General features: G+C 40.9%; 1 protein-coding gene across 2 annotated transcripts in view; it reads right to left on the bottom strand.

Annotated features, from left to right (window-relative positions):
* Positions 1-11331, bottom strand: part of EEIG2 (EEIG family member 2) — a gene marked incomplete at both ends in the record, with an annotated part of 106433 nt that extends 95102 nt beyond the window's left edge. For both annotated transcript variants that reach the window (XM_079697788.1, XM_079697789.1), the window contains one exon: positions 11192-11331. In XM_079697788.1, coding sequence (XP_079553914.1) covers positions 11192-11331 — 140 coding nt within the window. The remainder of the gene's footprint in view (positions 1-11191) is intronic.
* Between the last annotated feature and the right edge of the window lie 13704 nt (positions 11332-25035).

The following is a 25035-nucleotide window of genomic DNA, read 5'->3' as shown; positions in this document are numbered from 1 at the left end:
GAAGACTATCTACTGAATATGGCTACCTACTGTATGATTCCAACTATATGACATTGTAGAAAAGGCAAAACTATGGAGACAGTAAAAAGAACAGTAGTTGCCTGGGGTTAGGGGGAGGGAGGGGTGAATAAGTTTCACCCAGAAGATTTTTATGGCACCGAAACTATTCTGTATGACACTATAATGGTGGGTACACGTCATTATACATTTGTCACAGCCTATAGGATATATAACACCAAGAGTGAACCCTAATGCAAACCACAGACTTTGGGTGATGATGATGTGTCAATGTAGGTTCATCAATTGTAGCAAATGTACCACTCTGGTGTGGGATGTTAATAGCAGGGGAGGCTCTGTGTGTGTGTGTGCGTACACTCACGCAGGCAGGGGTACATGGGAACTCTCTGTGCTTTCATTCAATTTTGCTGCTAACCTAATACTGCTCTAAAAGTAAAGTTTATTAAAAAAAAAAAAGGGAGAGAGGGTGGGTAGAAGTGCCCTCAGAGAATTCAGTGAAGGAATCAGAGAAGTGGGAGGGTAAAGTGGAGAAAAAAGTTCTTGGAAGCCAAGATAGGCAAGTTTCAAGAAACAGGTAATGATCACAGAATTCTGAATAGAGCACAAAGGCACAAATGAGAAAATAATGACTAGCTATTAGAATGGCTGATGATATGAGCAAGGACAGTTTCCGCTGAGTGGTGGGGTGGAGGTCAGAGTATGAATCTGAGGGGAGAGGAGGAATGTTTAAGAGACAGCAAATGCAGATCATTCTTTCATAAAGTTTGGATCAGAACTGTACAGAGAGAGAAAGGGAAGTTAGGTGGATATGGGATCAAAGATAGGGAAATGGGTTGGCACTGAACAGAAAGAGAAATATTTTGTTCTCCAAAATGAGTGTGAAAAGATTAGTGAGGATGAAGATTAAATTTGTAGGTGGAGGGTGTGAGACAGAAAGAGACACAGCCAATAAAAGGAGGCAAGGACTCCTAGAAAGTGAAAGGCACGACTTAACATGATCTCATTCTTGCTCTCCTAGAAGTAGCAGCTGGAGAACCTGTTTTGTATTACCTGGGCCTTAGATATGACACTAACTTGTTTTATATCCGTATTAGAAATCTTAAGGCCATTCAGTTGTATGTATACTTTTCATCCCTGTAATCCACAGGAAAAGACTATAGCGCAAGTCCTGGTCACCTATTCTCCCTGAATCTCCAGACTGCTCTTTCCTACAGTTCTTTTCTTCCTCACCCTGATTCATTCTTCTGTTGCTGCTCTCTTTCCCAACTCATTCTACCACACCACTTGAAACCCTGGTTCCAGGGTTGAACAAACTCTACATTCTCAACCTCCTCACCTAACAGTCTACTCACTGCCTAAGTGAAACCTGGCTAGCTCGTGAGCACACTACTTGTGTTGAAGCTCTATAGGGGGTAGTGTTCTCCACTCCCATCTTCCACAGGAGGCAGCGATAGCATTTTCCTAACTCCTCAGTGCCACTTACAGGCTGTTACCTCTTTTACTTTCAGCTTGAGGCACATGACATATGGCTATGTCACACTCTTCTTCTCCTAATTAATGTCACACAGAAGTACCTTTCCCTCTCTCTCTCTCTCTCTCTCTCTCTCTTCACTCCAACACCTGCAATCATACTGGCTATTTTAACACTGTGCAAATAACCTAACACCCTAGACCCAGAGTTCTTTGCCCTATGCCTATCCTCATACCATTTCAGTAACACCTATACCCTGGACCTTGCCTACTCTCTAGACTTTCTCTAGAGAAAGATGCAGGAAAATGCATGCTGCCATCACTAAAATTCATGTTCTAAATTTCAGTTAGGCCTTGTCTTTGGTCAGCTGCTTCTCTCATTCCTTACAGAAGCTTTTCTGATTTTTTATCATTATCCTCATATCCCTCACTTCATCTTTTTTGGCTCCTACTGAGAAAGCTAAGGTCATCAGATGAGAATTCTCTTAAATTCCAGCCCTACCTAAGCTAACCTACTAACTTTGCATAAGTCACTCCTTTGCTCTTTGTTCCCTAGATGCTTGAGTACCCAAGCAAGCCCAGACCCCGTGAAATGACCACTCTCTCCTGCTCTTTATGTGGCAGCAGTAATACACCACTATACTCACGGTACTTCCAGCACACACCATGCTGCTGTTCCTTGCCGCTGTGTGTACTGTTCCTTCTACTGTTCCATCTCCTTCTCCAGCTAGACTTTTTTCGAAACCTTGCTAAAAAATTATCTTCCATGACACTTCCCCTGACCCACCCCTTCCAAAAAAAATTAAAAAAAAACAGCTAAACAGTTCTTCCTACATTTTCTTGTATTTATTTCTACTACTGTAAATTTTACACTGCATGGAAAATTTTTATAGGTAATTAAAAGAACAAATTTGGGTGAAATGAATGGTAGAAACAAGAAGTACAGGAATTGAATAAGAGGTGAAATCATAGTAGGGCGATGAAAAAAGATTTCGTTCATTCAACAAACAACGAATATTTATTAAGGACATAGTATATGAAGTAAGTGTTGGAGGAAAGCAGTGGGTGGATTGTAGGCTGGGACAGATGTGGGCATAAAGCTGATGAGACATTTGCTCTAGATCTTGAAGAATGCTTGGAATTTCAATCAACTAAAAGAATGGTAAAGAAGAGGTGGAAATAGAGTACCAAGGAGACAGAAATGTACACATATTTGGCTAATATAAACTGACCAGTCTTGGCTAAAATGGGAGGTTTAGAAAGAGCAGTATTAGGAAATAAAATTGAAAGCTTAATCATAGAAAACCTAGAGTTAGCAAGGGCCTTAAGAATCACCTAGGTCACCCATCCTTCTAATGAAGGATAACATTCCTGACAAATGGACAAGGTAGCCTATTCACCAACTACTGTCTTCTTTTAAATGTTACAGATTATCTTTTCTGTTATTATATTGAATAGAAACATGCCATCTTTAACATTTCCCCACTGGCCCTGTTCGCTTCTCTGATGTACCCAGCATAAGTCTATTCGCTCTTTATGGGACATTCTTTCAAATATCTTTCATTTAATTGACGTGTGATCTTGAACAAACTGTGTTGCTTTTCTGCAGATCAACTTTCTCTTCTCTAAAAGAGAGGAGTGGCAGAGGCTAACTGTCCTCTGATAACCGTCTTCCCCTTCTCTTTATCGTAATTGACTCTTTTGCTGGGCACATGGACACCCAGCAAAGACAACATTTCTCATCCTTCCTTGGGGCTGGATGTGTCCTAGTGCTCAAGTTCTGGTCAACAGGCTGTGAGCAAAAAGGGCCTCCCCTTCCCCTTCCCTCCTTCCCAGTGGCTGGAATTCAGATGTGGGGTGAGCCAACTTAGTCCCTGGGGATGAGAAAAATATCTGGTTGGGCATAATAGAGCAACCAGATAAAGAGTCAGGGCCCCTGATAACCTGAGGGGTCAGAGCCACCACATCAGCTTGGGCTTTATATGTGAGAGAAATAAATTTCTACCTAGTTTAAGCCACTTGTTATTTTTCAAATATATGTGTTACAGAACTTGATCTATATCCTAACCCAACAAGAGGTAACACATCTATAAAAAGGATTTTGTAATACATAAAATTAGGAATGTAAAATATACATGTATACATGCTCAATTTTTAGTATTCGAACACCATCATCTTCCCTTGAGACTCACCCCCGTCTCCTGTTACGAACACAATTCGGGATTCCTCAGAATCTTAATACAGTTCCCTGGATCTCTACTTGATAATATCCCTCAAAGGCTGACACCCCAAATTGAACATTAATTCTTTATAAGCTGTGTACATAGAACAGCATATACTTCCCCATATGACTTCCCCATGTGTTTAATTTGGGAATCTCTGTGTATTTGTCATTCTTAGCAAAGCTACAACAGATCCTTTCTCCAAATATCTGCATTCTTTCAATAAATATTTATAAACTGCCTAGTGTACAAGGCTTAGACATACAATAGTGACTATTAACTTACTAGTGGAAAATGGCATTAATAACAGTTTTACAAGGTACAACAATCCAGTAATGAAACAATTTTGAGGACTTACAACTGGAAAGTCACACCTTGAAAAAAACAGTACGTGCATGAGTACTATGTTTCTCATCTTTCATATACAATAACTTTGGGCAAATCTAAAGGGTCCAGGTCTAATGACTTGTTTAGTGGTGTCACACACTGGAACCAGTTTTCTGAGACTAGCATTCAGAAGAAGCCATACTATATATATTTAACTACTGTTTTGTTAAAACATAAGAATGAGAAAACATGTAACAAAATTTGAGCGGCAACAGAGTTTTGTGATTAAGAGCATACCCTGGAGCCAGACTGCCTCCCTGCCCTGCCACTTACTAGCTGTGTTAACTTTCAGCACCTCTTTGGGCTTCTGTTTCCTCAGGTATAAAATGAGAGTAATAGCAGTAGTAATAATAGTGATAATGTAATAATAATAATACCTTCCTCCTAGGATTATTCTGAGGCTGTAAAGGCTTAGAAAAGTTCCTGACACATGGGCAAAGTGCTATCTACTTTTTAAAAAGTACTAGCTCAATTAAGTGTTAGCTACCATTTTCATAGCTATTATAATAATGTGAATAGATGACCTCATTTCTGGTCAGGGTATAAATAATTTTGTGCCATATGGTCAAATAGCATTATTTTTTGTATTTGCTACTTATTAGTAATGTTTTCATCTTAAAAAAATCAATTTAATGTATCAAAGGGCAAGTTAATAATATACATATATCAAAAGCCTTAAAACTGCCCTTTGACTCAATAATTCCATTTCTAAGTGTGAATTCTAAAAAAATAACAATGATGTGCACATCTTTAAGGATGCTCAATTTAGTGTTTATAAAAATGTTAATATAAAAGAAAGCAAAGAAGAAAGACTATTTCAAAAGGGGCTTTGTTCAGCAAACCATGGAAATCTATACAATGGAATGGTACGCATCTATTAAAAATAAGTCTGTAATTGAATACTTAATGATATGGGAAGATACATTAAATGAAAAAAAATAAGTATAGTATGATCCCACTTTGGTTTTTTAAAAAAAGGTATGTGATAAGTGTGTGTGGAGGGTGTTTGTGTATATATATGTGTGTGTACGGATCAATAAAGCCTCCAAGGTTATACATCAAAATAATAAGTGATTATCTCTAGCTGGTTCATTTATATGCAATTTCTGTTCTTTTTGCTTTTCTATTTTGTAAGTTTTCCACATAAATATGTTATTTTTGCAGTAAGGAAAAAAGTTACTAAAAAGAAGTACACAGTGTGCAGTGAACTAAAATCTTGAAAACATGAAGATACTCTGGCCAAAGAGAAAAAAATGCCTTCAACTTGTTTACAAAGTAAAAGATCCAACACAGATATGCTCATAAGCTTCCCAGATACTCCCTGAATTCACATGTGGTTTTCTGCCCCAAGCTCATGTGAAACTTAGAAAAGTATTTAGCTATGAGCACAAAAAAAGATGAAAAAAATAAAGCAAACTTGGAAATCCTAAAAAAATACAGGAAAATTTTCTCATTATATTTCTTTATTAAAGCAGACCCGAAATTATTAAACTTGTTCCGATAGTCTTAGTAAACCTCTAAAGTGATTTGAATGCTTTTACAAAGGAAGAGTGCTCTGAAAAGATTTTAATGTAACATTCTGTCTTTTTGAAAGGTCTTCAAAAATATTTTATTAGGCAATAATTTGGCTTCAGTTTATTAGATTATTATAATCGTACAATGTATTTTCTGAGTGTTTTAACTATTGTATGTAAAAATCTGACCTTTTTAATAACATTTATTACATATAAATACCTTTTTTTAACATCTTTATTGAAGTATAATTGCTTTACATCGTTGTGTTAGTTTCTGCTGTATAACAAAGTGAATCAGCTATATGTAGACATATATTCCCATATCCCCTCCCTCATGTGTCTCCCTCCCACCTGCCCTATCCCATCCCTCTAGGTGGTCACAAAGCACCAAGCTGGTCTCCCTGTGCTATTCGGTTGCTTCCCACTAGCTATCTATTTTACATTTGGTAGTGTATATATGTCAATGCCACTCTCTCCCTTCGTCCCAGCTTACACTTCCCCCTCCCCGTGTCCTCAAATCCATTCTCTACGTCTGCGTCTTTATTCCTGTCCTGCCCCTAAGTTCTTAAGAACCATTTTTTTTTTAGATTCCATATATATGTGTTAGCATACGGTACACAAATAAGTACCTTTTAAGTCTTTATTTTTTTTTTTAACATCTTCACTGGATACACCTTCCCAGGAGAAACTGGATCCTTCTAAGATTAATTTTCATTAATAATCTTTAAAAGGGCAAAACGGTGTAAGGAAATTTTAGATGAAAAATCCAGTCAGCAGGCTTACTTACAATAGACCAGAGCTAAGAAATCCACAGTAAATATGTCTCCAACTGCTTATCAGCCTGTCACTAAATGTAGTATGTTAGACATATAACTGACCTCCTCTTATCTCCCCAACGATATGTATATTCCCCTTGCAAAACAAAACAAAGATTCTTCCTGGCTTCTTTACTCTGTCATGTCATCAAGGCATCTGTCATAGCATTTTCATTTCATCACTTACTTCCATGAGAAGCCTCCAAGTTCAGGTTCTTATTCACTTCTGCCTGGGTTATTTTAATAGACTCCTAATTTGTCTCCTCATTTCTAATCTATCCCCATTTGAATCCAAAGAGCATCAGCCCACCAGCCGGCTTAAACACCACTTTAATTACATTACAACCTAGCTCAAGAATCTTAGATTGACTTTTTTTTTAACATCTTTATTGGAGTAGTTAGATTGACTTTTATCCTATAAGCAGTGGAAAGTAAATTCTTTATAATTGCATTCAATGTCTCTCTATCTTCTGCTAGAAGTTTAATGTGAACTCTCTCAGCAGTCAGGCTGATCTATCACCAACTCCTATTGCCAGCTTGCTCAATCAGTCCTCCCACCCACACTTCCTTGTCAACGCCACTTCATCCTTCCAGCATGCACAACTGAAAAGCTGATGTGGTTTTCAGTAACCTCTACAGCTGTAAACAAACTCTTTACCTTCAGAATTTCAACAACACTCACATATTGTGTGACCCACTGATTATACTGTCTCCTATCACCAAGCAATTATCCATGTATGATCTAATTTCATTAAGTAGAGGTAATTGCCTTATAGGCCTTTATATTTGTTGTACTTATATTTGTTGCCCTTGACAGGCAGCTAGAAACTTGGTAAATGCTCAATATTTGGTAAACAATGAATGATCTTCATCTTTAGTTTTTGCACAAAACAAAATATATTTAAATATATTTATAATTTGCTATGTACCTCCAAGGCTTTTCTTTAACAAAATGAATTATTCTTTTACGTAGGTTCATGCATCAGGGGTCCCCACAACCACCCCCAGGTTCAGTGATCCATTAGGAGGACTCACAGGACTCAGCATATAGTCCTACCCATGTCTAAGATGTATCATACATGTACTATAGCAAAATGATACAAGGCAGAATCAGAAAAGGAGAAAGGGACACAGAACAAAGTCCTCAGAAACCAAGAGCAAGCTTCCAAGAGTTCTTTCTCAGTGGAGTCATCCAGAACACAATTTCTCCAACATCAAACTGTGACAACACATGTGTCTACCAAGGAAACTCATTAGAGATGCAGTACCTAAGGGTACCCTCCCCCCATATAGGCACCTCCGGGCTGGTCACGTAGGCACCCTCTGCCTAGAACAGGCCAAAATTCCAGACTCCCAGAAAGTATTCAGCACAAATCACACTGTAGTCTAGGCACAATGAGCCACTCTAAAGTTTGATTCACTGTAGGCAACTGCTGAACATTCAGGCTCCCAGATGCCAGCAAAAACACTGTAAACAGGTCTTTCTCAGGGAAGCAGTCTTGGGCCTGCTAAGTTAACCCTTTTCTGTGTAGTTCATTGCATATTTTTATGGGAGAAATTTTAAGTGTTAACTATATTTGATCTATGAGAGGTACAGGTGATTCTTTTAAAAATTAAAATCTAGCATTTATTTAAAGATGCACTGCCTAGACTGGTACCCAAGAACGAAAAGTTGTATCAATTTTTTTAAAAAACACTTAAAACGTCAATGCCTTTAAAAAAAATTTTTTTTATTGGGGTATAGTTGCTTTATTTTTTTACTTTTTTAAAGATTTAATTTTATTTATTTTTGGCTGTGTTGGGTCATCGTTGCTGCACACGGGCTTTCTCTAGTTGCAGCGAGTGGGGGCTACTCTTCGTTGCGGTTCACGGGCTTCTCATTGTGGTGGCTTCTCTTGTTGCGGAGCACGGGCTCTAGGCGTGTGGGCTTCAGTAGTTGCGGTATGCAGGCTCAGTAGTTGTGGCTCGCGGGCTCTAGAGTGCAGGCTCAGTAGTTGTGGCCCACGGGCTAGCTGCTCCGCGGCATGTGGGATATTCCCGGACCAGGGATCGAACCCGTGTCCCCTGCAATGGCAGGTGGATTCTTACCCACTGCACCACTGGGGAAATCCCAGAATAGTCTCTTTACCAAAGTTGTGTTAGTTTCTGCTGTACAGCGAAGTGAATCAGCTATATGTATACATATATCGCCTCAGTTTTGGATTTCCTTCCAATTTAGGTCACCACAGAGCACTAAGTAGAGTTCCCTGTGTTATACAGCTGGTTCTCATTAGTTATCTATTTTATACATACTAGTGTATATATGTCAATCCCAATCTCCCAATTCATCCCACCTCCCCTTTCCCCCCTTGGTGTCCATACGTTTGTTCTCTACATTTCTGCCTTAAGTTATGCAATTTTTAAATAATTCACATCCTTAGGTATTTCTGGTTTTCTTTCTTTTTTCTTCTAAAATGAGGTATCTTTTTGAAATCAATACTTTCATAGTTGCCAGGAGAAAAAAATTGAAAAAAATTAAGTATAACATGTAAAGGAAACAAACCCTTTCAGACAAGCTCCTTGTCTTCTTTTTAAATGTCAGTTGGTGCCAGAGCACTGTGGTAGCTGTTTTAGGTGCATCGTCTTACTAAATCCTCACAACACCCCCATAAGCCAGTGATGGTTTCTGTTTTATAGATGGAAGCTTGGAGAGGCTAAGTAACCAACCCAGGTTTGCCATGGTGGAGCTAGGATTTAGGTTCAGACCCACCTCATTCCAACATCTTGGTCTTAGCTTTACACCAACTACCTGTACCTAATAAGGAACATGCTCCTTCTTATGAATCACTTCCCTCCAAACTATGGGTGTTGTTTGGTTGGTTATACAGAGCACTACTCTTAACCTAACTGACTTTGATTAAAGTCACATTTTAGTTGGAAGAAAAAGGGGTAAATTTAACACAGGATACTCTGCTTTTTCCTTTCCAATCTTGCAAATTCCAAATCAAATTACACCCCTTGCTTGTTAAAACCATTGGGAAGCTCCCTCTTCAGCACAACACACAATTTTCTCCTTTACATGGCATCAATCTGCTTGAAATTAGAGAGACTTGTATTAGAATTTTGGCATTTCACCTACCAGATGTGGGGACCTTAGGAAAGTTAGTTATGCTGAATCTCAGTTTATTCATCTACAAAATGGGGATCCCTACCTCATAGGCTTACTGTGAGAATTAAATATGATATTTAAAAGGTTTAGCCTATACCTATTTGCTGAATAAATGACTGTCTGCAACACCAGAATAACTGATTTATAAGCAAGCCAAACCAATAATCTGAGGGAGAAAGGAGGGAGCAGGGAAGTACCCTGACCACCAGGTGTCACCACTGGCCCAGGAGAGCTGGTCTAACTGCCAGAGTGGTGGGTGGGACTTTGCCACAGAACAGGGTAAGACTGTCATTTGCACCTACACAACATTCAAGAATTGGCTTTGGACTTCATTCAGCACCTTAAGAGCTGGTACAATATTTGCTCAACCATTCTGAGTTACAGTGTTCTCTTACCAATGTGTTAAAAATGATTGTGTAGATGTGTCATCATAGCCTAATCTAAAAAACTATCTTCAGCTGATCTTTTTTTTTTTTTTTTAATTCTGAGAATCAGTATTGCTTCATACGTCCTTTGCTTTGGCCAACTAGACACTTACATTTTTTTGGTTTTCATAGGCTTCAATATTGCCACTGCGGACAATTTTCTGGTCCCAATTCCACAACCCATGGACATTATTTCCTTTACATTATTAATAGGGATGACAGATAAAAGGAAAGCAGAATATTTTTTAGGGTAAAAATGAAGTCCATGAACAGCACATCTAAGCAAAATAAGCATTAACTATGAGCCTTATTCCTTGATCTCAGGAACTTAAAAGTTCATTTTTTAAAATTCCACATATTTTCTCTTTTCTTAAGGAACATTTACCCTAGGAGAGATCTGTCAACCTACAAATACCCCTGAAATGACTCAAGGAACACTACCAGTCCTGACTTCATTCTGAAACCTGCCAACGACACTCCCTGAGAGAGCCCAGGGGCTCATTTCAAAATGAGAGCAGGGCCTGGGCTCTCCTTCTGGTTCTAGTTCCTCCCCACTGAGAGCCACTAGTGGTCACCTCAAAACGGGCAATTCAGTGCGTGTTAGCGCATAACTGGACACGCAGCTCTGAGATGAGGCACAAACTGTTGTCCTGTCTGTGCCAGGGAACACTTGACTCAAGCCTGACCAGGCCTACCCCGGCCTCATCCTGGACTCCAGCGCCCTCCAGTAACCAACACGGAGAAGAAGAAACGCTAAAAGCACAGGCTTCGGTTTAGAGCGGGCGCTCTTGGAACTCGAGCAGTTTGGGTTATTTTTGTTTTAACAACAGCTCAAGTTCCACTTTGCATCTCACAAATATGGAAAGGTCTAAAGAGAAACCAGAAGCATCCTCTCCCTTCTGACCATCGCTCCCATTCCAAGAGAATTTAGGAGGGAAGGGCAGATACCAGGAACCATCTGGAATCACGAGCACAGGTGGCTTACTCCAGCCGAGAACCCATTTGCGAAGCACTTGGCGCAGATCGATACACTCCTGACCGATCTCAGACGGGTCCCTAGAGAAAGAAGAGCTCACGAGGCTGGCCGCCCTCCTGGAGCAAATGGGCCACGGAAAGAGATGCTGCCCATCCAACAAGCCCCTGCGGGGCAGGCGAGGGCTCAGCTGCTCGTGAGCAGCGGCCGGCGCGTTACCTGGGGGACTCGGCGGTGAAGCTGCCGCCGTCCAGCAGCCGCATCTTGCAGAAGAGGACCCCGTTGACGACGGGCACCGAGGAGAGCTCCTCGAGCTCGAAGTCCACCTTAAACTTAAACTTCTTCTTCTTCATCATCATGAGAGCCAGACGCCGGCGAGCGGGGTGCGGGGGCGGCCCCAACGGGCGCCCGGGCCGGCGCCGCCGCTTCAACTCGGCCGAGCCGCGGGCCCGCCCAGCCCCATGGCCGCGGCTGCGAGCTGCGCGTGGAGGCGCGGCCGGGGCCGGTGCCGCCGCCGCCGCCTCCTCTCGCGGCAGCCCCGGCCGGAGCGCGGCGGCGGCCGCTGCGCGGACCCACGGGGAGCGGTCGTGCTGCAGCTCGCCTGAGCGGTGGGCGCCCTTTCGGTGTGCAGCTTGCAGCCGCCGCCGCCGCCCGTCTGGGAGGAGGGGAGGCGAAGCTCCGAGAACCGCCGCTGCTGCTGCTGCCGCCTCCTCAACGCCTCGGGGTTGGCGGCGCCCCCAGCGGCAACGGCCAGCAGCGCACTGCCGGGCGGAAGCGGGAGGGCGGGCGTGGAGGTTCTGGGCGTTAGGGCGTCACGCTTCTCAGGGGTTAATAAAAAGACAAATCCTACCAAAAACGAACTTCCTTCTACAGTTTCCTCTCTGCCTTTCTTTCAGGTTTTGCTCCGCCCCCTTTCTTCCCCTTCCCCTCCACTGATATTTTTTTTCCCTTGGGTTTGAGAGTCATGGGTTAATAGGGTTAATCAGAATCTCCACGACGTTGTTTTCGTCAAATTGAAATCCTAAAACTAAAATTTCTTTTAGGTACTCTAAATTCATGTGCCTCCTAATATAAAACGAGGAAGAACAAGGAAAGGATTAAAATGTGCTGAGGACTCAGGCACTATACTGCCACAGGCGTTTTCTCTTGTTTCTTCTTTAATTTCTGTCATCCCGGATAAAAGAGTACAGACAGGATGAAAATAGTACCTTCCTTTCTAAAATTCGTCTGTCTATACCGGGAACTGAAAAGCCTAAAAATAAAGTCTCCATAGATGCATAGCAATCACCTGCCCTCTATAGGCAGGTAGGTGTATGTTGTTACAATGTATATTGCCTACTTGGTTACATAATTTTCGTGTTTTCGGTCTGAGTTATAACCCTCTCCGTAATCTCTCTGAAAGGCTGCCGTTGAAGAGATTCTCGTTCCCAGTTCACTCATTTATTCACGCATTCATTCACATAAAATTTTTTTAATCGCCTAAAATATTAGTCACTGTCTATACCCAATGATTTATTTTTAAAAAACGCAAAAAACAGAAAAACCCTGACCTCAAGAGTTGTACGATTTAGTGAGAGACATATACAAATTTGTCGTTAAAAAACAAACCTAGCATGTGCGTTTAGAATGAAGACGCAGTTTGTCTGGAACTCAGAAGCAGCAGCAATCAATTGAAGTTAACCAGTGTTCTAAATTTCAAAGAATGAATAGGATTTGGGACAAGGTGGGGTGTGGGGGGAGGGGAGGTGTTCCAGGTGGAGGAAATGAAGGTAAAGACCCAGGGACAGAGTTTAGGAGTTTGGAGCTGGGGGTTTGGTAGTGAATATAGCTGGTTGGCCAGCAGGACAAGGGGAAGAGGCAGTGAGAAGAGTTAAACAGGACTTTGAGGTTTGTAACTTGGAAAACTAGTTGGACGGCTGGAAGCAGGAGGAGGACGGCTGGAAGCAGGAGGAGGGCAGGTTGGAAATGGAAGCGATAATGAACCTTTATTTGAACTGGGAGACATCCAGGGAGAGAAGGGCAGCCTTAGCTCAGGGGAGAGGTTAAGACTGAATATATGCATTTGGGATTTAGAGCATTTTCCCTGACGGCTGAAGTCCCAAGAATGGATAAAAATGAGTTACTCTGAAGAATATTTAATGGGTAGATGGAGGAAGAGGAGCTTGTGAAGGCACATGAGAACAGAGAAAGAGGAGATCAAGGAAGATAAATGGCCTGGAAGAAAAGAGAGAGTTTTAAGCATTTAACATTCGTATTTATTAATACCTACTGTGTGCCAGGCACTGTGCTGGGGACTAGAGAATACAAATGAACAAGACACACAGGGGCTTATAATACAGATACGCAAGCAGATAAATTAGAGGGGGGGAGAGAGAGGTAGGTGTATGATCTATGGAGAGTAGAGGAGGGCAGTCTGTATTGCTGAGAAGCAGTCCTGGAGGATTTGGACTGAAGAGAAGCTATTAAATTGAAGTTCTAGGAGGTCACTGGTAATCTTGGCAAGAGAAGCCTGCATAAAAGGTGATGGCAAAGTAAGATTAAAATGGTCTTGTAAGCAGATAGGGTAGGGGGTCCCTGGAGAAAAAGAACCAGGCATGGTTTTCTTGACATAAGAGAAGCCGTTTTTGGCCTAAGCCATTTGGGGATCTAAGCGTGGAGACAATAGTTGCCCTTGAACAGGTGTCAGTAATTAATGATCTTAAGGGAAGTGAGGGAATGCAGGACAAAGGGAAAGCAGTCAAGTAACAATAGTTCAGCAATAAAACAGAGTCCCAGTTCCTCCTCAAGGGATATATATTACAATCTGATACTTATTTTTGAGTTCTGCAGGAACTAAGGCCCCTCACCCAGGTGGAGGACGGTAACTACATGCTGAGACCCCAGACTGATCAGAACCTAAGGAATGATGACTTTTTCTGGCTTCGACCAACTAAAGCCTGGGCTCTGTCCACCTTTGCCCCAATTCTATGCTGAATTCTCCTCTGTTCAAGCCCCTTCATGAATACGCATGTACCCTTAGCTTAAAATTTCCCCAGTTTTGCTGTTGGGGACATACTGCTTTGGGAAAGATCCCCAGTATTCTCCTTACTTGTTGCAAGTAATAAATCCTTCCTTCTCTTTGTGTCTTTTGGCTCAACACCCACCAAGTGGCAAACCCAGTTTTGGGGTAACAATCTGGGAAGTGAATGGTAGGTAGTCATGAGGGGTAGGTGACTAAATTTTTTTTTTTCTGATTTTTGTCAGTGAATGAAAAGGGAAAGAACAGTAGCTAGACGAGGAGGGTTCAAGTTTTTTCAATGACATTCAGGAACTATCCAAGATTTACTGAGTGCTTAATATGTGCCAAGCACCTTGATAAGTCCTAGAGATCTAAGATGCAGTCTCTGTGCAGAATCTTAGGGTCTATCAGAGGACACAGGTAAGTAAGCAGGCAGTTGTGGTACAGTGTAACATTGAATTCTATCTTTACATGACAGTGGGTTAATAGGGGCTGCTGGGGGAATACAATACATTTAACTAGGATAAGTAGGGTTGTGGAAAACTTTCTGGGCTTATGTCTGAATGGCAAGAGTGGGGGTGGAGAGCAGTCTCCAGGAAGAAGGTACCGCGTGTGCAAAGGCTCAGAGGAAGAGAGACCATGCTGCAGGAGGAACTGAAAGTAGTTCAGTCTGGCTGCAACTTAGAGTGGGGTGTGGTGCCGCGAATATAATAGGGAGCCATTGAAGTTTTAAAACAGGAATGATCTACTCAGATTTGAAGTATATAAAGATCTCCAGCTTCAGTAAAACTGAAGGAAGGGAGTCTAGTATTCTTTTTTTAGACTCGTGGTTTGATTATTAAACAGCGTGTATGAGTCAAGGTCCAGGCAAGAAACAGACATCATACTCAAAGTGTTTAAATGAGGAAATTTTAATGAAAGGATTCTTTACAGAACTGCAGAGTAAGGAACCCATAGTCTGGTGGGGAGTTGAAAGGAGGGGGGATAAATATCCTGACCTCTCTCACCTCCTGCTTTCTGATCTCCTGCTGGTACCTTGCATGATCTAAAACCAACCAAAGCAAGAGGGCAAAGGAACCTGGAAGATGCAGCTGTTAGAGGATAGCCTCCTGAGGCACAGAAGTGTGGAGAGTGATGGAGTTTAGGGGACAGAAAGCTACCAGCGCACACCTGATTCAGGCAGGGTTACCTGTAGAAACCTGAAACAAAGGGATATCAGTCAGGCAATTCAGTGCTTCTGAAACCTTTGGAAGGGCTGGTGGAGTAGAAGTCAACAGACTGGTGAATTCAAGTCACATCATTTGTGGCAAACATTATCAGATGCCACTAATATCTGGTCCTTCTTTACTTCTTGGGCATATGGGAGTTTACATTTCCCAATCCCCTTGCAGTTCAGTAGGGCAATGTGACTAGCTCTAGCCAATAAAATGTGAGAAGTAATATGTCATTTCCAGGATGAGACAGTGACAAGCTTTTGAGCAGTTCTCTAGACTTTCTCTTCCCTGCTACAATTATCATGGAGGAAACCTTGTGTGAAGATGTGGTAGCCACAAGATTGAAGCAGCCCAGATCACTGAGTCAGCCCCTGGAGAACAACTGCCCGCAGCAGCAATAAACGTTTGTCCCCCAGGTGTTTGTTTGTTTGTTTGTTTGTTTTTTGCGGTATGCGGGCCTCTCACTGTTGTGGCCTCTCCCATTGCGGAGCACAGGCTCCGGATGCGCAGGCTCAGCGGCCATGGCTCACAGGCCCAGCCGCTCGACGGCATGTGGGATCTTCCCGGACCAGGGCACGAACCCATGTCCCCTGCATCGTCAGGTGGACCCTCAACCACTGCGCCACCAGGGAAGCCCTGTCCCCCAGTTTTAATGAGATATAATCGACATGTAACGTTGTATTTGTCCAGGATGTACAACATAATGATTTGATATAGGTATACATTGTGAAATGATTACCATAATAAGTTTAGTTAACATCAATCACCTCACATGGTTACAAATTTTGTTTTCATGTTGAGATCTTTTAAGATCTACTTTCTTAGCAACTTTCAAATACACAATACAGTAAATCTATAGTCACCATACTGTACATTACATCCCCAGAACTTATTTCTCTTATAAGTGGAAGTTTGTACCTCTTGACCCCCCTTCACCCATTTTGCCTAGCCCTCCATCCCTTGCCTCTGTCATCTACCAATCTGTTCTCTGTATCTGTGTGCTTTTTTTTTAGTTTTCACATATAAGTGAGATCATATGGTATATGTCTTTCTCTGTCTGACTTATTTCACTTAGCATAATGCCCTCAGTGTTCATCCACGTTGCTGCAAATGGCAAAATGTCCTTCTTTTATATGGTCGAATTATGTCGATATATAACATTTTCTTTATCCATTCATCCATTGGTGGACGCTTAGTTTCTTTCTATGAGTTGGTTATTATAAATAATACCGCAATGAACACATGACTGCAGATATCTCTTGAGGATGGTGATTTTCTTTCCTTCAAGTATATACCCAGAAGTGGGCTTGCTGGATCATACGGTAGATCTATTTTTAATTTTTTGAGGAAACTCCATACTGTTTTCTGAAGTGGCTCTATCAATTTACATTCCCACCAACTGTGTACAAGGGTTCCCTTTTCTCTACATCCTTGCCAGCACTTGTTATTTCTTTTCTTATTGATAATAGCCGTTCTAATAAGTGTGAGGTGATATTTCAGTGTAGTTTTGATTTGCATTTCCCTGATGATTAGTGATGATGATCACCTTTTCATGTACCTGTTGGCCACGTGTATGTCTTCTTTGGAAAAATGTCTATTTGATTCCTCTGCCCACTGTTTTTTTTGGCCGTGCCTCACACCTTGCAAGATCTTAGTTCCCCGACCAGGGATTGAACCCAGTCCCAGCAGTGAAAGCACTGAGTCCTAATCACTGGACTGCCAGGGAATTCTCCCTCTGCTCATTTTAAAATTGGATTTTTGTTGCTGTTGTTGTTTGCTATTGAGTTGTATGAGTTCTTTATATATTTTGGATATTAACACCTTATCAGATATATGATTTGCAAATATTTTCTCCCATTCCGTAGGTTGCCTTTTCATTTTGTTGATGGTTTCCTTTGCTGTGCATGCAGTTAACTTTTGTCAGTGAGAAAGAAACTTTTATTGTATTAAGCCACTGAGTTTGGGGGGATTGCTTGTAACTAAAGCATTACGCTAGCCTATTCTGACTAATTTATGATGTAGCTGGGATGAGAAACTGAAAATAGGGCACTGCTGCTGCTGTTGCTACCACCATGGAGCCCATATGAAGGGTCTAGATGCCACAAACATGTCATCACAGCTTGCTTGCAAGGTGCTCTGTACTTCAAAGAAAAGGAAATAAGATTGAAAAAGCTTTTGAGCACCCACTTGCCTCAACAGCCGGAAGATAGCCTGAATTTCACTTGCACCTATTTTTTCATAAGTGCATCTATTTGGCTGACCTTATTTGCATCTAGAATTCAAGTGGCAAGGGAGTCTGAGGAATATAATTTTTAGCTTTCCAACTTCTTCAAATAGAATAATGGAATGGAAATTGAGGCAGCAGATCTAAATATCTACCCCAATACCTATAATAAATTTCCTCAAAGGCAGGGATGGTTTGCTAATCATCTTTGTATCTCTTGTATCTAGCCCAATACCTGGCATTAGTGGGTATTCAATAAGTGTTTCTTGAAATGATATGAATTTATGGACCAATCCTAAGTGCTTTACTTCTCAGGTAAAACGATAAAGGTGCTAGTCATGTGCTAAGACTACTTGTATCAGAGATTTGAGAGATCTTATAGTACCCTCTACTGTGAGAAGGAAGTATAAGTGGTCTCCAACTAAGAGGAGTGGGCAGAAGAAAAAGTAACCATACCAAACAGTTAGAGAATAGTTATGTAAGTTAAAGTTAGGTTCAGCTCCAAATAAAAGAAAACTCAAAACAACAGTGGCTTAAATATGAAGCTCATTTCTTTCTTAATTGAGTAAAGACAGGAGGTAAAGAGTCCAGAGCTGGTAGGAGAGCTCCATGATCATTAGGAACCCAAGCTCTGTTGCTCCATCATCCTTAACATGTGGTTTTTACCCTATGGTCTAATACGGCTGCTCTAGCTCCAGCCATTTCTCAATTCCAACCAGCAAGAAGATACAAGCCATGCTCAGAAGGAAGAAAGGTATGCTCCCTCCCTTTAAGAACACTTCCTGGAATATGCACGCTCTACTTGTACTTACATTCCATTGGCCAATGGAATGTGATCAGAAGTGATGGCACCAGTTCCAGGCCTGGCCCATAAAACCTCCCACATGTGGTCCTCCCTCTCTTCTGGCATCTACTGTTTGGAATTTGATGTCAAGGGAAACTTTTTTTGTTTGTTTGTTTGTTTTTTGTGGTACGCGGGCCTCTCACTGTTGTGGCCTCTCCTGTTGTGGAGCACAGGCTCAGCGGCCATGGCTCACAGGTCCAGACACTCCGCGGCATGTGGGATCTTCCCGGACCAGGGCACGAACCCATGTCCCCTGCATCGGCAGGTGGACTCTCAACCACTGCGCCACCAGGGAAGCCCCAAGGGAAACTTTTGAAGTTACATGTTGACGATGACAGAGCCTGTATAAGCCTGGGTCCCTAGATGACTGTATGGCAAAGGGTTATTCTCTTGCTCCTCCACCCCTAACCAGGAACACTAATATTGAACTATTATGTGACCAAGAAACAAACTTTTACTGTGACTTTTTGAGGTATGTTTGTCACAACAGGTAGCTTTACCTTAGTTCAGAAATTGTTACAGAGGTAGAGTGCTATTGTAGAAATCTAAAACTAGTCAGACAGGCAGTGGGCAACAAGGAGACTTATTAGGAGCTGGAAAATGGAAACCCATGGCAAGACATTTGGTGAAAGAGTTGCCTGTGATAATTCAGAAGGCAAATAAGGTGCCTACAAAGCCCATAGCTCTAGAAGAGGTTGGAAGTTATGTCTACTGGCTGCATATAGCAAGATATTAGAAAATGAGAGGAGCTCATGCAATAATGAGTAGGTTTGCAAGCATAAATGAAGAGGAATACAGAGAGTACAGCAATTTGGAGACTCAAGCGACTGGAAAAACCTACTGCTCTCTACTTCAAAGAATAGTAAATAAGATTGAAAAAGCTTTTGGACAACAAGGGCCCATTAAAACTCAGCCATGCAGCAAAGATTAGATTCAGGGTGTGGCCTTCACATTTAAGTCTGATGGACTTTTAAGTTGAGAAGCATGGGGTGAAAAAGTAAGGAAATAAATTAGGATCAAGAATTATCTCTAGGAAAGAACTTTAGTGTTATTGGCATTATGGAACTGACTGGATGCAGATAGATCAGAAGTCTTTCAATGTTTGAGGGACTGTATTGCTAAAGAAATCAGGAGCCTGTATTAAAAGCTGTACTTTCCTCAAGGAAGTCATGATTCCCAACACCCACTTCACATGTGGGCTTAGAGGAAAAACTCCCAGAGGGCAGAGTCAGTGACCACAGAGGACAATGTACAAGGGGAAGGGGTTTCTTTGCAGAAAAGAGTAATATGGTCTAGCCTAGGAGCTTCTGCCACTGCCAGTTCAGGGCCATCACAAAGCCTCCATGCAGAATTTCATCTTTGCTGTGGGCCAGTGTCTCCCTTTCTCCCCTGTCCCACCTGGAAGTATCTACTGTAATACATTTGTTCCATCATTATATACTGGGTGTGACTGGGGAAGATATCTTATTAGTCCATAGGTCACAATGAGTTTCTCATCCTTGACACTATCGACATGTTGGACCAGACAATTCTTTGGGGTGGGGGTGGGTCTGTCCTGTGCATTGTACAATGTTTAGCAGCATCCCTGGCCTCTACCCACTAGATGCCAGTAGCATCTTCTTCCTTCCCAGCTGTGACAATCAAAAATTTCTCTAGAACTTGCCTACTATTTCCTGGGGGACAAAAATCACCTGTGGTTGAGAATCACTAGGTCACAAGATGATGTGGAATTATATCCAGACCTGATGGAGAAGCCCATGTGGTTACCTGGAGATCCTGTACTTTGAACTTAATGAAGTAACTGAGTGAGACTTTAGATTATCTCTCTTGGGGATTATCTATTTGGGGAAAAAGGGTGAAATGGATATCTTGTGACCAAATGGTGGGACTATGGCATAGAGTGCTAGGTCACCACCAAACCTGTTTTCTCTTCTTCCTGAGTACACAGATTATATTTTCCAGTCTGCTGTGCAATTAGGTGCTGCTGCAAGCCTGAGTTCCAGCCAATGAAATGCATGCATCTTCCAGGCCTAGTCCATACAAAACTCCTGCATGTGATTCTTTCACTCTTCCCCCATCTGATGGCTGAATGTTAATGTTAAGATCTCCTTGGAAGCCAAGTGCTGAAGATGAGAAAGGCTCTATCAGCCTGGGTGTTTTATTAGCAGCTTATAGCAGAGTCCCTCACTCACTCTCCCAAACCTACTGACCAAGGTATCGGTCTGTGAAGTGAGTGAGAAATTAACATTTAATTTTTTGTGTGATTTTAAAAATTATTTTTAAAAATTGTGGTAAAATACATATAACATACCATTTACCATCTTAACCTTTTTTTTTTTTTTTTTTTTTTTTTGCGTTACGCGGGCTCCTCACTGTTGTGGTCTCTTCCGTTGCGGAGCACAGGCTCCGGACACGCAGGCCCAGCGGCCACGGCTCACGGGCCCAGCCGCTCCGCAGCATGCGGGATCCTCCCGGACCGGGGCACAAACCCGTGTCCCCCGCATCCGCAGGCGGACTCTCAACCACTGCGCCACCAGGGAAGCCCCATCTTAACCATTTTTAAGTGTACAGTTCAGTGATATGAAGTGGATTCACATTGTTGTACAACCATCACCACCATTCACCTACAGAACTTTTCTGTCATCACAAACCGAAACTCTTTGCCCATTAAATAATATCTCCCTATGTTCCCGTCCCCCAGCCTCTGGCCACCACCATTCTACTTTCTGTATCTATGAATTTGACTATCCTAGGTACCTCATATGAATGGAATCATACAGTATTTGTCGTTTGGTGAGTGGCTTATTTCACTGTACTTAGTTTTTAAAACCACTTAAATTTGGGGTATGTTTGTTGTACCAGCTAGTATTATATACTCTATGCTGGAACAAAGTATATCCTCAAATAAATGTTCGCTGAATGAACAAATATTCAACTATTGTCGTTAATTTGAGACATTTGTTTAGAATATTATGATACATTTAATTTGTAAATTGTACTGTTTTAGAGTTATATAAAAGTTATAAGATCTAATTTGATGTTTAAAATACATTTATGAAATCTTTTTTTTTTTTTTTTTCTGCGGTAAGCGGGCCTCTCACTGTTGTGGCCTCTCCCGTTGCAGAGCACAGGCTCCAGATGCACACGCTCAGCGGCCATGGCTCACGGGCCTAGCCGCTCCGCGGCATGTGGGATCTTCCCGGACCGGGGCACGAACCCGTGTCCCCTGCATCGGCAGGTGGACTCTCAACCACTGTGCCACCAGGGAAGCCCCATTTATGAAATCTTATAGTAATTTAAATTAACATTGGGAGTTCATGGCTTTTTTTCCTATATGTTATTCATTTTTGGGAAGCACTCCTATACTGGGTTGTTTGCAAAAGCATACATTCTAAGAATGGTAGATCAAATACTTGCCTTAATTTTCCATTGTCTAAAACCGAACTATACTAGCTTTATTGAGGAATGATTATAGGAGAATGACACAGGAGTTTGAATAATAACATTCCCAGCCAAGCAAAATCCTTTTAACTTCACATCAAAGGAAATATGACAATAAAAACACATCCTCCTTTTTTGGTTCTGTAGTTAAATAAGAACGTTATTGATACCTAAGTACTGACATTTAGTTGTCTTGAATACTAGTCTGCCTGGATAAAAGGATAAAAGCTTTCAGTGAAAGAAACAGATTACTTTCTGAGGCACCTCCTTTAATTCTGAAACTTGATCTCTTCAGTACTTCTTTTTTACCTTTTTTCAAATTTCTATGGAAAGATAGCAAATTACCTTTGTGATTCTTAAAAACAAACACTAGATTGTACACTTTTCTATCAGAAACCATAATGTTTATTCAACAACTTCTTTCCAGTCGGGACATAACTAGAGTGGATTAAGAAGTGTTCTTTCACTGGGCAAGTGTGATAGCCTAAGTGCCCTAGACTGATAGCACTTGGGGGATCCTTAAATTTTGATTTGGTCCTTCCTTTCCGTGTCTCCTTCATAGTCTAATGTAAGGGTAGCCATGGGAATGATTACTTCCTTACCTCTTTATAATTATTCCTATTGGGCAGAACCAGATTTCTCTTTCCAGAGAACACTAAATACTAATTTCATAAACAAATAGATTATGGAAGTTGTAGAAAATGAGGCTCTTTCTCTAAGAGCATTTTAGAAATTACTGAAGCTCTCAAAAGCAGGTGAGAAAATCTTCTAAGAATTCAAACCAAATCAACCTTGAATCTCAAATCTGAACAAATCTTATTAATTTGTTGATTTAGATCCAAGTAATTTTTATAAATTAGTAAACCAAAGAGGAATGCTTTAAAGAAATGAAACCAAAAAGCAACCATTAAACCAGAACCTATTCTATGCATTTTCTAATTAAATTGGCACAATAGAATATTATAATATTTTGTGTAGCTAGGCACCTGGAAAGCATTTTTAAAATTAGTGTTATTTTCTCCTTTACACCAGAGGTACAGAGAACTTCTTGTTTATAACACCTGCAAATTGATCAATTACAATGCAAAAGTTAAATAGCTTCTATGGCAATCATAAGATAAAGACCACGCTTCTCATAATATCACTAGCTCTAAGTTAGAATGAATCAGAGTTGCGACTTAACAACAATGAACGCTGACTTAGGAGTTCCAGGTTTTAATCCCCGTTCTGCTTCTGATGGTTTAATTTTGAGCAGGTGACAACTTCCATTAGCTCATTTTGTTCTGCAAAATGAGGGAAATAGTCTAGACCAGCACAGTCCAATAGAACTTTCTGTAATGATGGAAATATTCTCTGCTCTATTCAATATGGCAGTCACTAGCCACATGTGGTTACTGAACACTTGACATATGGCTGGTATGATTAAGGAATTGAATTTTAAATTTTATTTAATTATAAGTAATTTAAATAGCTGCATGTGGCTAATGGCTGCCATATTGGGTGTCAGAGGTCTAGACTAGCTCTCACTCACTCAGCAAGCATTTGAGTGCCTACGATCTGCCAAACATCAGGCTACCTGGGGAAGGTGAGTCATCACAATGTCTTTGCCTTCAAGGAGTTAACATGGAGAAAAGCTAAATAAATACTTGCTAATACTGTGCTTCAATAAACATATGCAAAAACACCGTGTACAGATAGAGGAAAGAGAAATTAACAGAAGGCAAATCATCTCTAAGATCCTCTCCAGCTCTAAAATTATATTAATTAAATTCAACAAATATTTACTGAGCACCTATTTTCTCTCCAGCTCATTATTGGCTTGATTTCTGAGTATAGCATTATTACTCAGAGTTAGTTGCTGAAAAATTCTATCAGCACTCTTATTCTGTAGATTCATTCATTCAATATTTATTGACTGTTTCTCTATGTACTAAGCTCTTTGCTGGGCATGTGTGAAAAAAATGAATTTGATGATTTTTAAAGGTGATCTCAAAAGTTTAGAGTAAAACAAAAACAGACTTTGACTCTATTTTTCAGGAAATAAATCACCAGGTGATGGGTTTGGTTATATTTGGATTGATGGTGTTTCAATTCAATTTTATATTTGTTGGCCTAAATATGAACTGATGATGTTTCAAATGTTATTTCAACTACCTAGAGCCAAATCAGCAGCATCGGCTAGTATTAATAATAAAGAAAGTAGAAATGAAAGGATTAGGCATGTTTGTCCATTAAAAACTCCTCGTAAAATTTTGCATCAGTTAGAATAAATACTCTGAGGGGATATTTCTCAGAAAAGGTTATTTTATATTATTACCTAGATATAAATATTTATTCATTTCCAATGTTCTTTTTTTTTAACTGGTGTCTAGCTATAATATCGTTCAGTATTTTTCTCTGCATTGGATCATGTCTTCTTTTACATGAAATTCGTACTTGCCTTAAATACCTCTTGTTTATTGGATTTATTTATTTATTTATTTATTCAATTCTTATTTGTTTAGTTGACCAAAATGCAAATATTCAATTCAAGGATACAAGAGCAAATAAGAGTTGGATCTTCTCCAGGAGTTGAGAGTAGGGAAAATAAAACAGAAGAAAGTTGAGAAAGAGGCATTTACATAACTACCAGTGTACCTCAGAAGAAGCAATTACTTCCAGATGAGACATTAAGAGAAGGCTTTGTGGAGGATGTGGCATCAGGCTGGACCTTGAGCCTTGAAGGAAGCGTAGGATCTGCAAATGCAGAGGAGGAAGGAAAGGCATTTCCGACTTGAGCCAACAGAGCGAGGCAGGAAGCACGAAGTTAGGGAGGAGAAGAGTCTGAGTTGAAACAAAGGAGAAAGTAGCTATGAAAAGGAGTAGAAAAAAACAGGTTGGAAAGATAGACTGCGGCCAGAACCTGGTTTTAAATGCTAGGCTGGGTAGTCCTAGTTTTAAATGCTAGGCTGGTAGATTGTGAAGTATTTGAGCAAGGGAATGAAAAATCAGAGTTGTTCATTAGGAACATTAATCCGACAGGCGTGTTTAAGAGATTGGGCTAGGGAGAGGCTAATGCAAGGGCCAGTTAGAAGGCTAGTTATTACAGCAGTGCAGATGATAGGTTATGAGGCTCTGAGTTAGGATATTAGCAGAGTCGTTAGAAAAGAGAAGACTCATGAGAGGTTATTGTAAAGCTAGAATCAATAGGCCCTGGCAACACATTGCATACGGTGGTGGAATAAGGAAAGAAGTTAAAAAAAAAAAAAAGACTCCAATATTATTAACCTCCATGACAGAGAGGATGGTGGTACTTCAAGCAATTTTAGGGAAGGAGGGATTAAGATTGATACAGAAAGTATG

Source organism: Hyperoodon ampullatus (assembly GCF_949752795.1).
Source record: "Hyperoodon ampullatus genome assembly, chromosome: 2".
NCBI lineage: Eukaryota > Metazoa > Chordata > Mammalia > Artiodactyla > Ziphiidae > Hyperoodon > Hyperoodon ampullatus.
The sequence above is the reverse complement of the archived record's forward strand: the minus strand, read 5'-3'. Positions and strand labels throughout refer to the sequence as shown.